At 42.8% G+C, this 17,320-nt stretch overlaps 1 protein-coding gene across 1 annotated transcript in view; it reads left to right on the top strand.

The window, feature by feature from the left end:
- The window catches only part of map3k5 (mitogen-activated protein kinase kinase kinase 5), a 60,743-nt gene that overhangs the window by 33,671 nt on the left and 9,752 nt on the right, over positions 1 to 17,320 (top strand). The window contains exons 9-22 of the mRNA XM_071921338.2: positions 524 to 683; positions 1,100 to 1,253; positions 1,346 to 1,453; positions 2,625 to 2,677; positions 4,285 to 4,380; positions 5,705 to 5,786; positions 7,366 to 7,499; positions 9,712 to 9,839; positions 10,406 to 10,542; positions 11,564 to 11,669; positions 12,917 to 13,074; positions 15,182 to 15,359; positions 16,072 to 16,089; positions 16,850 to 17,027. Of these exons, the coding sequence (XP_071777439.2) occupies positions 524 to 683; positions 1,100 to 1,253; positions 1,346 to 1,453; positions 2,625 to 2,677; positions 4,285 to 4,380; positions 5,705 to 5,786; positions 7,366 to 7,499; positions 9,712 to 9,839; positions 10,406 to 10,542; positions 11,564 to 11,669; positions 12,917 to 13,074; positions 15,182 to 15,359; positions 16,072 to 16,089; positions 16,850 to 17,027 (1,690 nt within the window). The remainder of the gene's footprint in view (positions 1 to 523; positions 684 to 1,099; positions 1,254 to 1,345; positions 1,454 to 2,624; positions 2,678 to 4,284; positions 4,381 to 5,704; positions 5,787 to 7,365; positions 7,500 to 9,711; positions 9,840 to 10,405; positions 10,543 to 11,563; positions 11,670 to 12,916; positions 13,075 to 15,181; positions 15,360 to 16,071; positions 16,090 to 16,849; positions 17,028 to 17,320) is intronic.

The following is a 17,320-nucleotide window of genomic DNA, read 5'->3' as shown; positions in this document are numbered from 1 at the left end:
CAAATTATACACGGCGACGTCTCCCTCTGTTCTGCAAACGAGCATGCTGTCGGGCTTTTGTTCCCGATCTCCTGCTTCTGCCATGAAATCTGAGGCTCAGAGTAGCTCAGGAATGCGAGAAACGGGGCAGGCAGGCCTGGGAAGCCGGCCCGCAGCTCCCAGAATGAGCCCCATCCGTTCATTTCTCTAGACCCTGCTTACCTCATCGGTGCGACCCCCACCCTCCTCTCACAGGCCTTCGGTTGTGCTGCAGGCTGTTGCAGAACGTGTAGCGGCAGGTCATGGCCAAGAACATTATCACCATTACCTGTAATCTCTTAGAAAATACAGTGGCAAACTGTAAAGGCACACAGCTGTACTACATGCTGTGGCACATCCATGTAGACAAGGTATGATATTGTTCTCCCTAGGCACCTTGTCTACCTGAAATCTCTGTTGGACACGGCCCAAGGGTAAACGCAATAACACAAAACCGGGCTTCCCTGTATGAAAAAACCTTTGCCTCTGTCTCGCTGTCTTGCAGGAGTGAAGCTGAGCAGCCTGCTGGGCAAGAAGGGCAGCCTGGACAAGCTGCAGAGCTACTGGGACGTGGGCTTCTTCCTGGGGGCCAGCATCCTGGCCTGCGACAACACCAGGGTCATCCAGGCCTCCGAGAAGCTCTTCAAACTCAAAGCCCCCATCTGGTGCGAACACGCATAAGCCGTTCTCATGGATTATTACACGGAAAAACACAACGTTTTAGGCCTCATCCATCTCCAGCGTGGCCTGTATTGAAGTATACTTTTGCTTTCCCTTGAAATCACAGCGGCCACCTGTCACCATTGTGCAAGCATTTGGTTTATTGCACTGGGAAAATAGAAAAGCAAGCGCAGCAGCTCATTTTTTGCTCATTTGAATAGCCCTCTCTCTTTACATAGATGTTTGCTGGATATACAAGCCTGGTCTCCTGAAATTTTGTGAAACGCGACTAGAAACAGGCATTAGTTTAACATTCAACTAGTCCAATGTCACAAAGACAGATGCGTTCAGATTCAGGTTATGCATTTCTCAGTTCACAGTTGGTAAATCTCGGTCTGCGTGTTTCTCTGGTTGATTCCAGGTATCTGCGCTCGCTGGTGGAGACCATCCTGATCTACCAGCACTTCAAGAAGCCCGGCATGGAGCAGCCGGCCCCCAAGCAGGAGCTGGTGGACTTCTGGATGGACTTCCTGGTAGAGGCCACCAAGAAAGACGTCTCCTCCGTCCGCTTCCCCGTAAGTGACCCCAGTCGAGGCGCTAAACCCCCAACTGGTCCAAGAGTGTGCAAGGACAAAAATCCCAATAGATGTTTTTATCTCTTCCCCAGGTGTTGATATTGGAGCCTACTAAAGTGTACCAGCCTTCATACTTGTCCATAAACAAGGATGTGGACGACAACACGGTGTCCATCTGGCATGTGGCTCCCGATGATAAGGTGTGTGTCTGACTGCAGTAAAAGCCTATCATTTGCGTCATCCAGAAACCTTGACTCCCCAATTACGCTTTTTTCAACTTTCCCATTTTTTTGACTGTAATTTGCAGCTGACATATTCTCCCATCAGTAATAAACATTTCCTGACACTGGTATGAAGCCAGACCTTTGAGAATACACTGTAAAACATCCAAAACATGCAACAATTGGGAAAAAAAAGCATCCAGCTCCTCTCAAATGCATAAGAAGCTGACTTTTTGGAGATGCAAAGCTTCAGAAGGGCACTGGCAGCCAGACATTGTTACACACGGACGCTCACTCTGACTTTGTTCTTCTGTTTTCCACACTGTCTGTCATTTCTAATGCCAACCCTGTCTGTCTGGATGTGTTTAGTCAAATGGCTTGATAGGCAATCAGCAGCAACGTTAAGCTTTCAGTCTTAAAGGAATACACTGTGTTTTTGAAAATTGGCCCATTGGTCAACTTGACACCAAAATCATCCATGTAGAGCATTGGCTCCATGCTAACACTTTAGCATACACTATGTTGAGTGATAGTAAGCCACTAGCATTATCTCAAAAATAAGAAAATGAGAACTAGTAGCAGCTCTAAAGCTAAATGGTAAGTAATGTTAAATGATATGCCGCTAAGTCTGGCAGTTTTGTGGAAGAGATTGGTCAAATTTACATAAAATATGATAAAAATAACATACTGTTTTGAACTAGCAGGGACTACTTTCCCTGTTTACATAGGAAGTGAAGGTGGTGAGCAATGGGAGACTGTGTACAGCTAAAAATCACTGCACAGTGGATGAATACATGGTTGCTCATAAAATAGTTCCAAAAATAAACCTGGTGACATCAGCTATAGTGAGTTAATGATGTTTCATTTTTAAAATGTTTGAATCTACAGGCCATATAATAAATACAGCTAACAACTTTTTATTACTAAAAGGTGAGTCTTCTTACTTTGGATAATGGTAGCTGCCTACTGTCACTCAACATCGTGTATGCTAAAGTGTTAGCATGGAGCACCGGAGCCAATGATCTACCAGGGACACATGGATGATTTTGGTGTCTGTGTTCTCATAACTTAACAGATAAGCTGACCAAAAGCCCAGTCTCCAAAAAACTCTGTGTATTTCTTTAATGATGTCATCTGCTCTCGCCTACAGCACAAGGGGATCCATGAGTGGAACTTCAGCGCCACATCAGTACGAGGCGTCAGGTCAGTGGCATCTATCTTCAAGTACACTCTCATTTTATAACTGATCATTTCAATTTAACATAGGAGATGGTAGGTTGGTAAATAGCTGTTTTGCTCCCATTTAAAAGTCACAGTTAACCAGGGGGAGTGTCCTGAATCATTTCTGCCATCGAAGGGATGTCACCATCCCTTCAAACCACTCCCTGCCAGTCTTCATGTACATACAGCTACTTAACTCTCACCATGCTCAGTTTGCTGCCCCAGGCCATAACCCATTATCAGTGAATAAGAACTTAAATGGTCCCTGTGGGGAAATTGGGTCGTGGCAGCAGCAATCAGTAACAGGATATAGCAAAGAAAATAGAATATAAATAAGAATAGAGCAAATGGAGGGTATTTAAACATAACTTCACTGACGGTTACAACACTAGAACATATTAAGAAGAAATATATGAATAAAAAGTCTGGAAATATATGAATTACAGCATGTATGAAGGTATGCAGTAATGTGCAATAATAGCAGAAGCGCATACAAAGACAAAGAAAAAAATGAAAATATACCAAAAATCTGAAATATATGCAGTAAAACAAATATGTGCATTGTATTCACATTAACAATGTCTATGCATGCAGAGAAGCATTGTAAAAAGCCAGTCACCATATCAAATATATTCAACAGGCAGATTTGGATATGCGCACTACTAGCTGTTCATCTTTCAAAAACTCCCGGCTATGTTACAGGTTGCCGTATTAATACAGTTAATCCTACAGTCAAACGTGTTCGGCTCGCTCCGCTCCTCCTCTTCCACCGTCCTCAAAGGAATTCAGTGCCAGATCAGAGAAGCGGAGGGCTGTGCTCACATGTTGCTAGGGAACGTCTCATTCTCGGTGCCCACTCACCCTGCAGACAGTCAGCAGGACACAATAGCAGCTCTAGGAGCAACAATACCACCACAAATACAGGCACTCTGTTCTCTGGCTCGGCAGCTCCGGCCTTGGCACAGTGGCTAGGACTTGGCTCAGCGCTCCTCCCAGATGATAAAAGTTTCCATTTAACTGTTGGGTTGACGCTGCTGGTAGCTGATATTTTGTGCCAGCATTCAGTATCTTCGCTGTCAATTTTCATGCTAAAATTGTGTTTTTTAAAATTTGGAAGTATTCCGTGTTTCTCCAAGAATTTATTCTTGTCTGAAACTGCATTTAGACCATGGGACACTAAGACTCTACTACTACTGCTGCTCCTACCACTATCACTACAACTACTACTACTACTACTACTACTACTACTACTACTACTACTATCACTACAGTTACTACAACTGCTACTACTACTAATAACAGTCCCATCTATCAGTAAACCCATATATCAGCAAGATTATATGTTTGTCTAGCCCTTGCAATTAGAGTCATGGGAAGAATAATAAAATGCATGCATATCTTGTGTAGTTTGTGTTTTGATAGAATGAACATCCAAACATCCCTCTTTTTCATGCCAGAGACTTGACTGATGATTGATGTAACACTTCCAGTGAAAGGCCTCATTCAGACATTTTACTGCATTGTCTCTGCATCGCACCTGTTCTCACAGGCCTCCTGCACAACTAACAGTGTCAACCGTTTCTCCTCAGCATCTCCAAGTTCGACGAGCGCAGTGCGTTCCTCTACGTACTTCACAACGCAGAGGACTTCCAGATCTACTTTTGCACAGAGATGCACTGTAAAAAGTTAGTCCGTCTGTTATGTCTGTCTCAGTGCTTCTTTAACACCGAGTTTCTTCAAGAAGGCACTCCTGTCAATTGTTTGGTTTTATTATATTAGTGAGAAATTTGACATTTTCAGGTTTGAAAAATGTAGAAACGGAACTGATGATCTAATACCAGTGAAAATTCAATACACAAATTGGTTATTAACGGTGGTGCTACATCTGAAAAATGGATGAATATGTATAGATGAGGACTCGGGTGATTATTGTAACTTGATTGACTCAATCTTTTTCGTTAATGTCATAAAACCCAGTAATGTAATCATTATTCAGTTAACAGGACTTTTATTACATTAATGGGAAATTTACTGCATTAACAGGATTATTGCACTATTAGGTGCAAATTGTTATTATGTTAATGGTTTATTACATGAATGGGAAGCCATTACATTAACAGTAATGACTTCCCCGGGCCTGAATTGGGGTGTTGGAAATTCACTCACTGCGCATGGGTTCTACTTAGTAATGTAATGGTAAATAAAAAGGTAGGCAAACTATAACTTCCAGTAAGTGATTGTTACAAGTTAAACAACCACCAAAAAACAAATCAATTAGCTTTTCAAATGTTATGCTTTTCATCCCTAGTTGAGGTGCTCATGACAGCGCTCTCCTCAGGAGGGAAATGTCCCACCAACACACCTTGTTTGATCCCATCAGCACCCTGTTCCTCGCTGTAGAGGAGGACTGAGTGTTCAGACTTGTGACTCGCACATCAGAGGCTCAGAGCACTTTCAGTCCCAATTCTAGCAAGTGAGAGTCAGTGAGTCACGCCTGCTGTTGTTCTGACGCTGTTGTACTCCCCACATTACAGAGGGGAGAAAGGATGGGGGGTAGAGAGAGAAAGAGGTAAAAGGGAAGAGATTGCGAGAGAGAGAGGGAGAAAGCAAAACAGATCGTCTGAGTGTACCTGCTTGCTCTCAGGCATTGCTGTGCGTGGATGTGTGTGTAGATGTGTGTGTGCTTGCACATGTACACGTGTGTTGCATATACAGAGCACCTGCAGGCATGCAGTGTGTGACAGCATGACGAGGCGCTGTGCTATTTCACAGCTTGTATGCAGTGAGAATGGTAAAGGTCATTATACTGTATGTACGTGTGTGGGAGGTGTGCATGTAAACTTTTACTGTAACCCCCTCTGGATAAGACCAGTTGTGTTTATTGTAAGTCACTCTAGATAGGATCAGTGAAATGCCTAAAATATAAATGTATGTTGAACTACACTAACGCAGCTACAGTATGTGTATGTTCCTTATGTGAAATGGGACTGACGTGGCGTTTCTTGGCAGGTTCTGTGATCTGGTCAACAGCATAACAGAGGAGGCCTGGAAAGGACCAGAGGAGGGAGACTGCGACACCGACGCCTTAGAGGTGAGAAATAAAGGCTGGATTCACTCCGCAATCTCTGGCCATATAAGCTTTAGATGTATTTACATATATTCTTGAAGAGGTTTGTTTATAGATGGAAAATGAGCTGTTGCAGCCTCAAAGTGCATCTAAAATTCTTGTTAAGCTATTAGGGGAGAACGGGGTTAAATTAGCCGCTTTTTGCATTTTGTGCAAAAATAAATGTGTATTTATTTCAAACAGTACTTGCAATGTATACTTAAGGTTGCTGGGTATCCATAGAGAATAAATAATTTTCTCAGCTTGCCCCAGGGCTAGTGGCACATTTTACCCCACAACCACTGTTTTGACAAAACTGCTTCACACAGCAACTCAGGCCCACAGTTATTCTAAGTTCACTCCCTTATATTGTATCTTATAATGCTTTAAATTCATATTTAATAAAGCCTCAAATGTATCTACTTTCATTTACATACAAGAACCATGGCATTTTTACAATGATGAAATCATTTGACATCCCAAGTTTTTAGTGTCCACTAATGTTTGCCATATTTCACGCTTTCATCCAAAGACAACAAAGAAAACAAAGGTATGCAGACGTTTCAAGATGTCCAAAGCCACTTTTGAAGTGAGATTGAACTATTTGTCGGGCCGATCATGCCAAACCTAGGGCAGTATTTATTCGATAGATGCATTCCCATCGCTATTTATCGCAGAATATTTTACCAAACAAATAAAAATTCCACTTCCACTTTGGCCTGGACTTCTGCTGTCTGCTTTGCAATAGAAAGCACCAGAGGACAGAACAGGACAAACACCTGCCGCTGCGTTCACCTGCGTTCACCTGCCTTCCCCGCGGAGCCTCGGAAAAAAGAAAGGCTAATTACCCAAAACACTGACACACCCTCTTTCAGTCAGCTGCGTGGCACGGATCAAATGTTCAACAGGTTTCTCTCAGACAGCCGTCGGCGTTGTGTCTGTGTTCGATCTGTCGCAGGCCTCGTCAGTCTAACCTGTCCTAAACCCGCCGTGTTAGTCACCTCGGTTTCTGCAAACACTAATCCGACAGTCTCAGGGAGAAAAGTAAAATGACTGGACCTTTTGTCCCCGGAGAACAGATGTAACAGGATTACAGCAATCTGATTACAAAGCATGGTAACAATAATCCTAAAAAATCCATTTCTATTGTGAGATTAGAGACTCTGAAGTCGTTTCACACATCTTAATATAATGGTTGATGTCTGTTTTACAGGACTATTCAAATTCCAGTCTGTGAATTTGAATAAATTGCTCATTTAACAGCGTATTCTATTGATTCGGGAAGAAAAGTAAGCCCTAAGTAGCCAAAAGTAATCATGAATAAGATTGAAGATTACATGAATGAGTTTGAGTATTCCAGAGAATTACATTTCGATCGATATTCGATACGGTGGAAAATATTGTGATATTTCACAAATATCTCAATATTCAATATCAAATATCAGCCCAAGCCTAATTATATATTGTGAGTGTTAAGATTTTAACGCTTTTAAACATCAAATATCACCATTCCTGTGGAACTGTTGAAATGACTGCTGTGTGCTCGCTGCCCTTGCCTCCGTAGTACGACTATGAGTACGACGAGCACGGAGAGAGGGTGGTTCTGGGGAAAGGCACGTTCGGAGTGGTGTACGCAGGCCGCGACCTCAGCAACCAGGTCCGCCTGGCCATCAAAGAGATCCCAGAGCGAGACAGCCGGTGAGTATTCTCTTCACCAAAAGGCCACCGTGTTTTGTGTTCAGCTTCACACACTGGAAGTCTCACACTGCAGTCCCAAGTGTTCGCACAATAGAAGCATTTTTGTCTGTTCTCTGTGGAATTCTGTTCACATTCTAGGGCTAGACCGATGTATCGCTTTCTCAATATATCGGGCTGATGTTGGCTTTTAGTTAAAATTCTGATACTGGCCTGTCAGTGTCGTCCACCTCTGATATGAAGGATATGATGCAGTTTCACTGATTATGTATTTACTGTAGAATTGATCAATAATACACTGGTTGTCTACGGGAAGAACTTAACCTGAATTGATTCTGATGTGACATTTATATCAGATTCAACATGAGTGAATTAGTAGTAGTAGTAGTAGTAGTAGTAGTATATTATCCTTGGTTTCAATAGAGAGTTTTAGTGTCCCATGGCCAAAATATGTTTCACAGGATTTTCCCTGCCAGGAATAAAATTCTGGGGACACTGAATACTTGTAAAGATTGGGAATTGTTGGGCATGAAAATGGTCAAATTTAAAGCTACTGAGTATTGGCACAAAATATTGGCTGTCGGAAGCTCCCATCCAAAAATACCAGTATCGACCTTGAAAAATATACACATATACATGTAGATACGTTATGCATTCATAACTGTTTTTTGAATTTGTTTTAGTTTTTATATCCCTGTAGAAAGCTGAAATTACAGGCTGAATAACAACAGGTGTCTGAGCTGTTAATTCCCCATTTTACCCAGCGCTCGTGCCGAGCGTAATTCAGCAAAGTGCCGCTTTCCGCGGAGTGACACCGTGATTGACAGATGAACGGCGAGCCCGGCGCTGGCATTCTGTCGACTCGTATCCGCCTGAGCGACTCGAGCGACTCCACGTGAAGTCACTCGGTAACTCACCCCCTCCCCCCCTCCGCCTCAGAATACTCGCCTCCCCATTGTTCTACCTCCTCATCTCTAATTACGAGACTCTTTCACAGACTAGACGATTCCGCCGCCGCGCATCGTTCCGCTAATCGCGTCGCCGAGTCGTCGAGGGTGCTCGGGCGCTAAGGGTGCCGAGACTTGGCGTGAATAATTCAGAAAGCGCAAGACGGGGAGAGAGAGAGGCTCTGATTCACGCAGAAATGTGTAGAAGTCGCTGACATGCGTGCTTTCAGCGTACAGAGGTCAGACATTAAGATGGAGCTTTATTGTTTAAATCAGTCTTGGAAGGTGCTGTAGACTGACATGTTGTCAGTATCCATCTGGTGCTTGTTCCCATCCTCTCTACTTTGATATGTCACTTTGAGGAAGAGGCAGCTGACACAGAGTTACAGTGACATCTCCCCAAGCCCTGTATCTCTCTCCTAGTCTCTCTTAGCCGAGTCCGCCTGATACTTTTTCACTTTTTGATACCACTTTTTCACAGCCAGCACCAACTCAGAGTACTAAATTTGTTTTTGTTTTTTTATTAAATTGGAAAAAATATGTTACATCTAAAGTGTAAGGTGATACCGAGTGCCAGTACCGATGCAACCTATTACTTTTACTGAACAATATAGACCTGGACCATTAGTTTGGGATCAGGGTTATTATGGTTTGGGATTTTTCACTTGTTTTTATATAGTTTTCAATGTTTTATTTCAGTTTAATTTTAGCTCATTTTCAGTGTGGGTTTGGTTTTAATTAATTTTTTTATTTTTTATGAATGTTTAGTATTCACTTAGTTTTTATTTAGTTTCAGTTCTAGTTTTAGTGTTTTTGGTAGAGGTAGTATATTTAAAGGTATAATGATTTCAGAACAGGCATTTTGTATGTTTGCCGCAGGTATTGTGCAATACAGACAATAAATCATAAATTCTGTTTCAAATTTAGCTACATTCATTTTTCAATACATTCTCAGCTAACTTCAAGTTGCAGCCACTTGTTTTCATCCTGTACAATTGAAAATGAATGAATGCACTTAACAGACTCAACCACAATGAATTCAGACCAGTTACCTTAAAGCCTTGATGAATTAATCAAAAACAGGACAGAATAACAATCCACAAAATGCAGACAAAAAATGCAAAAAATCGGTATGTGTAGCAGTAACAAAGAGAGATAAGTGTCTATCTTTTAGTATTAGGGAAAGTCTCCCCTACTCTCTCTTTTAGTCTTGTATCAGTCCGAAATCCAGCACTGGTATCTGGATCATCCATGTTTTCTTAACCCAGGTACTCCCAGCCGCTCCACGAGGAGATCGCCCTCCACAAGCACCTGAAGCACAAGAACATCGTCCAGTACCTGGGCTCCATCAGCGAGAACGGCTTCATCAAGATCTTCATGGAGCAGGTGCCTGGAGGTGAGAGAGCTGCCGCCGCTGGCATGCTGCAACGACACAAGTGAAGCGTTTGGTTCAGAAATCTATACGATCTATACCACTTGAAATAAGTGTCAGATACTCTTACAAAATGATTCAGAGCGCAAAATGAATAGGAATCATGGCACTCTTTTCAAGGATAGTAGCGTTTAAGTCCTTGGCTGGCTCAATCTGTATCACCATCCTTTTATGACTCTTGCCTTGCTTTTATATTTCTTACTTGTTTAATAGCTTTTTCTGATTTTTTTTATTAATACAAAAATGGATACATAGCATTCTGGAACTGTACTACTGCAATATGTATTGTGGTATACTGTACATCCAGTTTTAATTTAATTGAGTAGATGCATGAAATCCATATACAGGCACATGTATGTTGCATTTTGCACCCTATTTCTGACATTAAGACATTTCTGAGATAGCAAAATACCTGTGCATATGTGCTGACACTCTAATAATTGTGTAAATGCACTACTAGCCACTAATCGCAAGTCAAATAAAGCAAGTCATATATTGATTGTTGTTGTGCTTTGTCCCATGGTGTCCAGGGAGTCTGTCGGCGCTGCTCCGGTCCAAGTGGGGCCCTCTGAAAAACAACGAGCCCACCATCGGCTTCTACACGCGGCAGATCCTGGAGGGACTCAAATACCTGCACGACAACCAGATCGCACACAGAGACATCAAGGTGATGCAAGAGAAGTTATTAGACTGTTTCTCCTCTTCTGGAGGCTTTTGTTTGCTTCATTGTGTTATTGTGTGTTTGCACCAGTTCACGAATGCTTGTACATTTGCTGTTCTAAACAGCCGATGTCTGGTGGCTCTTTCCTGGAAAAAATCCTCTGCCGCATAGGAAGTGATGCGTTTTACGTTTCCGGTTTGTTTGGAATAAATAGAAGAAGAACTGGGTAGTTAGCATGAGCAGCGATAGCCACCATGACTGAACAGACAAAGAAAAGAGAAACTCAAACTTCATCGACAGAAAATTCAAGCTCCGCCCACACTGTTTGATTGACAGGTGATCTCTGGGAAGTGCCGTGCAGAAACACTACAGCAATGAGCGCTGAGCACCAAAGATGGAGACAAAATTTTAAAAAAAACACCAGTAAAAAATCAAAAGAGGAACAGTGTAATGCTTGCATGGCAAGATGACAGTTTCTGTCTTCCGTATACTCAAGGAAATTCCCTGTTGTCACCCATTCATTGTTTTGTTTTTTTTAGCAATAACCAGGCTGAAAACTTCCCTGTGTCTCTCTGTGAGTCAATGAATGTGATTTGCTGCTGTTTGCAGCAAACTTGCCTTTTTTCCTTTAGAGCTCTTTGGCTTTGGACAGTAATGATGACTTCCCCTTATCCTTAGGTAAGAGGCCCTCTCGGCTTTTGTCTCAGTCATAATAAACCACACTGATTACATCCCCATCACAGAAAGTGATTAGGGTCAATAGACTCTTCCCCACAACACGCAGTTCCGCCTGATTTAACAGTGCGGTCATATAAGCAGCGTCAGCGGCCCTTCAGGTAAATGTTAATCACCTTGTTTTGGTCGGGAGGCCGTCCTCCCACACGGCGTGTTGTAACCGGCTGTTTGTGCTCCATCATTTATAGCTTCCGAGGATATACCTGACATTATCGCACGACCATCAAGGCTCTGGGACTGAGGGGAAGGGAATGGTGTCACTTTTCTCATGGAATTTCCTCTCTGTCCGCAGGGCGATAATGTTCTCATCAACACCTACAGCGGCGTGCTGAAGATATCCGATTTTGGCACATCCAAGAGGCTGGCGGGGATCAACCCCTGCACTGAGACTTTCACTGGTACGCACTGACTGACTGACTGACTGAGTATTATCATATTAGTATATATTATGACTGTATTATCGGTGTAGTCAAGAACCCCTCCCCTCTCCCTTTACATGCAAACTCCAAAAGAAAGCCTGTTCAATTCCTGAAAATCCCCAGAACAGAACGTTTCATAACAGTCTGGAAGATAAAAGCGAGTATACTTCAGCCCCATGTCACCGTACATTCTTGTGCCGGTCAGTGAGGTAACCCCATAGAGACGATACCTGTGTCTGTTTGTGGCTGGAGAAGTAATCCAGTCTCAGCTCACCAGCCTGTAAGCGATACCTCTGAGAATAACCTGCTGTTGCTATTCAGAGCGCCGGGCTTTGGCACGAGTCTGCGGTCAGATCAGGCAGGTTGTTGCCGGAGTGATGTCGGCGCCGCAGCGGCCAATGGCAGCTCAGCTTAACCTCTTAGTTTCGAGCGTCTTGACAGCCGATTGGAGCAGACGGGTACCTGAACGGCGGAGCTCTGTCAGGAAACGATGCTTTTCCTTTTTATAGCCCAGGCTCGCTATAAATGTGTCACTGCCCGTTTTAGCACAGCAGACTAGCAAATCTGCAGCCGGCTATTATTAGAACAAAAGAGTCCTTTCAATAGGAAATGTTACTTTGTACTGTGCTGCGGTTACCTAACGTCACAGAGAGGCTTTTCAATATTGCTCCCATCAATCCCTGAGCCCCGTTAAACCTCTTATAATCTGATTGGTCACTTACAAGAATTGTGTCATCACCTCATTTATACAGAACAGGAGTGACTTGTAATTAGCCATGATGTTAGTTTCTATGTATTTTACATCAGTGTGTCTCTTTTATGTGCTTTGTACATTTTTCTACTTCCCTGACTGTGAAGGTCTTTGTAACCTTGGTTTTGAAAAGTCTTATGCAAGTACAGTTTAGTATTATCATTGTGCTACACTACAATGCCTGGCCTGCCCGTAACCTGACAGGTCATTTGCAAGGATTATTCCAACCTTTATTCATGCACTTAGAGCAGAGAGAGAGAAAATAGGCCACAAAAAGCAAAAGAGAGTACGAGCCCCTTCACAATGCAGGAAGAGCTAAAGTGCCCCCATGCTGCCTGAAGGACTGTCATTGGAAAATATTTTATCATTCTTAATGTATTATGTGAACTTTTTATCTAAGCCCTGAGAATAAAGGGATATCTATCTATCTATCTATCTATATATTGTATTTTCATGCCGTTTTATTGTTTTTCAGGCACACTACAGTACATGGCCCCTGAAATTATAGACAAGGGGCCTCGGGGCTATGGCAAGCCAGCGGACATCTGGTCCCTTGGGTGCACCATCATCGAGATGGCAACTGGGAAGCCGCCCTTCTATGAGCTGGGGGAGCCGCAAGCCGCCATGTTCAAGGTGAGAGAGAGCAGAGGTCACCCAGTGGGTGATTTGTTTAATTCTAGCAGGCAGGATGGGAGGCAGGTGAATATTTTTGCAGTCGCTTCACATCTCCTTTAAAATAGGACATTTAAAACCAACAGGAGTAGAAACTAGGGCTAAAGACAAGACAGTTTACTGTGTCACAGTAACCTTTATTTTGAAAAAATCTATTCGACCATTCACTGAATTGACCTACATTCACAGTACCACAATCTTTTCATCTATCTCTCTTTTCATTGTCCGGTCATTATACATATTTAGCTATTATTTGCGCACAGCCGATTCTCCACTGGACCTCCAAGATGGCGCCAGCTGTGGTTGCTAGGAGATTTGTAAAGCAAGTAATGCTGATTTTGTAATGCTGAATGATTAGTCAATTATGTCCATAGACAGAAAATTAATCTGTTATAATTTTGATTTTGATTAATCATTTTAGTCATTTATCAGTAAAAACACCAAACATTTGCTGGTTACAGATTCACAAATGCTAAGATTTGCTGCTTTTCTCTGTTTCATATCATTATAAAATGAATACTTTAGGGTTTTTTTGGCTGCTGGTCAGGCTAAGTAAGCAATTTTAAGAATCGCTTTGGGCTCTGGTAACGTATGATGTGCATTTGTCATATTGTATATTTTATAGACTCTAAATGATTAATCAATGAATCAAAAAAAAAAATCAATCGATTAATCAATAATGAAAATAATCATTAGTTGCAGCCCTAATCTATAGCATCCCTGTTTTTATCCCCCCTCAACCTGACCTGTGGTTGGACCGACACCATGGAAGCCTGCGTAAGCAACTAGCAGCTGGTGCGTGCTGCGTAAGGCTTCCACAGGTCTGATTGCCAGATTTGCATTGTAAATGTGTACACAGACATTTAGTTCATTGACTTCAGTTCATTTACTGCCTTATGTTCACTATCTGCTTTAAAAAAAAAAAAACATTACTTTGCCCTGGCTAAGTACATTGGAAAGATGCCATCAAATGCAATAATCAGCCAGTCTCGAGTTGTGCAAATCTGTCAACCTGTTTTTCTGGGAAGTAAAGCCATGATTCAGCCTTTATGCACCTGCATTGTGTCACCACCTGCATTGTTGTAATGTGATCATCATCAGTAGAAACTGCAAATACTGTCCGTGCGGGAGCATTTGTTTGAACACAAACACGCAGATGTGCGGCTCACAGAGAGAACCTTCGCTCCTATGCAGAGTCGCAGACGTGCACAGTTGTGTATTTTTCCAGTTCCTGCGTGCACGTGTCTTTCTTTACCCACCTCTCTTACCATGTGTATTTGCTTTGGGTGGAATTGTAAAGTGCTCCACAGAAATTAAATATTGTTCTTAACCATATGTAACCTATTAAGGACAGTGCTGATCTTAAAGGGTGGTCTGGAAAGCATTTTACCCCTGGTGTCAAAGCCCTGAACCATGGAATTTTCCATACAATGTAATTGAATTAAATAGCTGTGAATGCAGACATGGAGGATTGTGTTACTGTATGCCTTTACCAAACCGATAACGCTTACCTTGTTTCAAACAAAACATAAGAAAATGAAACTGGGATCTTCTCATAATCTCATATAATTCTGCACAATGATTATAGAAAAATCAATAATGCAAGGACAATCGCATCATCGCTACATCTCTCAGCGTGTTGATTTTCCAAACAGTGTAACAAAGTCTTGGTATAGTCTTCACTCATCCTTGTGGAATGTCTCGAGGGAGGGGCATCTTCTTCCTAATCTTAAGTCAACATTCCTCAACGGCAACGGCAGGAATTTCTAGCGCTCTTATTGTCATCCGAGGCTCGCGCTTGAACTTTGAGCCTCCTGCTCTCAGCTGCAGCCCCGGGCCGCAGGCAGGCCTCCACGCACAGACTCGCAGATAAACGCTATCGCTTTACGCAAAGCCGTCTCCTCAGTTAATAACCGTTTGCCTTGAAGGGAGGACAGTCCCGAGCTCACGAGGGTCACGTGCTTTTCAGGAGTCTCGTCTTTAGTTTCAGCCTCTCTTAAGTCAGTGCTCCCGCCATTCCTGACCAAGGACAATCCGCCATTCCTGTATGTTTCTGTATTGTCTGCAGGTGGGCATGTTCAAGATCCACCCGGAGATCCCGGAGTCCATGTCGCTGGAGGCCAAGGCCTTCATCCTGCGCTGCTTCGAGCCCGACCCGGACCGCCGCGCCACCGCCCTGGACCTGCTCACCGACGAGTTCCTCACCGTCACCAGCCGCAAGAAGAAGGGCAAGAGCAGCTTCACGGGTATGATCATTCACTTTATGGGCTTAATGTTACTGGATATGTTGGATAAGGCCCTGTTCACACTATTCTGCTACACACTGATTTATATTAAAGTCAGTGGGGAATAGCTGCAAGGTGGACAGAAAGCAGCTCCTTTGGGGGCAAAAAGCACCGCACCTGACTTCTTTTTAGACAAAGCGGTGCACATGGCAAGGATCAACAGTCACAATGAAGAAGAGGCGGGGTTTGACGGTACAACAAGAATGAAAATGGAAAATGGTTTCTCCTAAGTGTCTGAGAGTTGTACCTGAATAATGTTTGCTGATAGTGGCAGCCACTGCAGCTACTCCTTCTGGGAGTAGATCAAGAACATTGAGCCACCCGCTTTTTATAATCGGCACAAAATGTGTGTGAAACAGCGTTTCTTCTCCAAAAAAAAGCAGAATAGTGTGAACACGCCCTAACTTTTCATTTTCTAGATTCCGAAAATAGGCTCACTTCTGCTTGGTTCCTCCTTAACAAGAGCGGTACTATATTTCCATGAGCCTTGGCATCAGGGCAAAACTAAAACTAAAACTAAACTTCCCCAGCTAAAAAAAAAAAAGTTGAAGAACTCGTGCTCCGTTGCATACTTATTTCATTAGGTCCTCATGCTAATCACGTTGTCATGCTTTCTAGAGGTTTGCTCCGTGTTAACTGCTGACAGAAATATCTTTTTTTTTTTCTTCCCCAGCTCTGACACCGGGGTCAGGTGAGTCGCATTGGCTTTCTGCACTATTATTCCAGACGCTTTTACCACTAGAGGGACTCCTTCATAAACCATGTCACTTCCAAGTAACATCAGCCTGCTTCACTGAGGAGTATCTAGGCTACAGTTTTCGTTTTTTTTCTGCTGTGGCCACCTGCCTTAGCACGACTCTGCCCTTTCCAAGTACTTAAAATAGATATTGTGCCCCATGACTTATACTGAACGCCTGAATGTCTTTATCAGCCCTTTTTCCACTATTTATACACTATAGTTTTGCCGCCAGATACATCAGATATAGCTGTTATCCCTAAAGTAATCCCTATGTAATAGCAGCAGCTTGAGGCAATCTTTTTCACACCAGGGGTTCCCAAAGTAGGCCATTTAAGACAATTTTGTCTGTGGGATCCCCATTTGAGAAGAATTTTTGTGATTAAAATGGACATTTCTATGTCATCCCCCCCACTGTCCCATATTCAAATGAATGAAAAGACTGGGGGACCACCTAGAAGCCCCTCAAGGACCCATGGAGGTGCCTGCACCCCATTTTGAGAACCACAGGTCGGCAAGGTGGATTTTGATTTGGACAAAATCAATGCAAATAACAGAATGTAGTATCCAGAATCGAGAATATAATGAAAACTTTAACCAAAACCATCAAACAATAACCTGCACTCTGCATACACACTGCTATTCATATGTTTTATAGTTTTAGTTTTAGTTTCCCCACAAGGATAATTAAGGTTCCGTCTTATTTTATCTACAGAGTACCTGCGCAGCATCTCCCTGCCGGTGCCGGTGGTGGTGGAGGACACCAGCAGCAGCAGCGAGTACGGCTCCGTCTCCCCCGACAACGACCTCAACACCAACCCCTTCATCTTCAAGCCCAGCACTAAGTGCTACAGCGAGAGGGACGTCAAGGGGCCCAGGTCGCTCTTCCTCAGGTATGATAACTAGGGTTAGACCGATATACTGGTTTGCCAGTATATGGGGCGGATATTGGCTTTTTATTAGAAATCTGATATGATCCAGTCAGTGTGGTCCTCCTCTGATATGATGGATATGATGCAGTTTGATTGATTACATATTTATTGTAGAATTGATCAATACTAACCTGAACCTGAACTGATTCTAATGCAGCACACTCCATTAAGTATGGATGAAAATATTATTATTATTCTTGTTGATGTTGTTATCCTGGTTTTTTATGGAGAGTTTTAGTGTCCCATGGTCTAAA

This window comes from Centroberyx gerrardi, chromosome 18 (assembly GCF_048128805.1).
Source record: "Centroberyx gerrardi isolate f3 chromosome 18, fCenGer3.hap1.cur.20231027, whole genome shotgun sequence".
Classification (NCBI taxonomy): Eukaryota; Metazoa; Chordata; class Actinopteri; order Beryciformes; family Berycidae; genus Centroberyx; species Centroberyx gerrardi.
The sequence above is the reverse complement of the archived record's forward strand: the minus strand, read 5'-3'. Positions and strand labels throughout refer to the sequence as shown.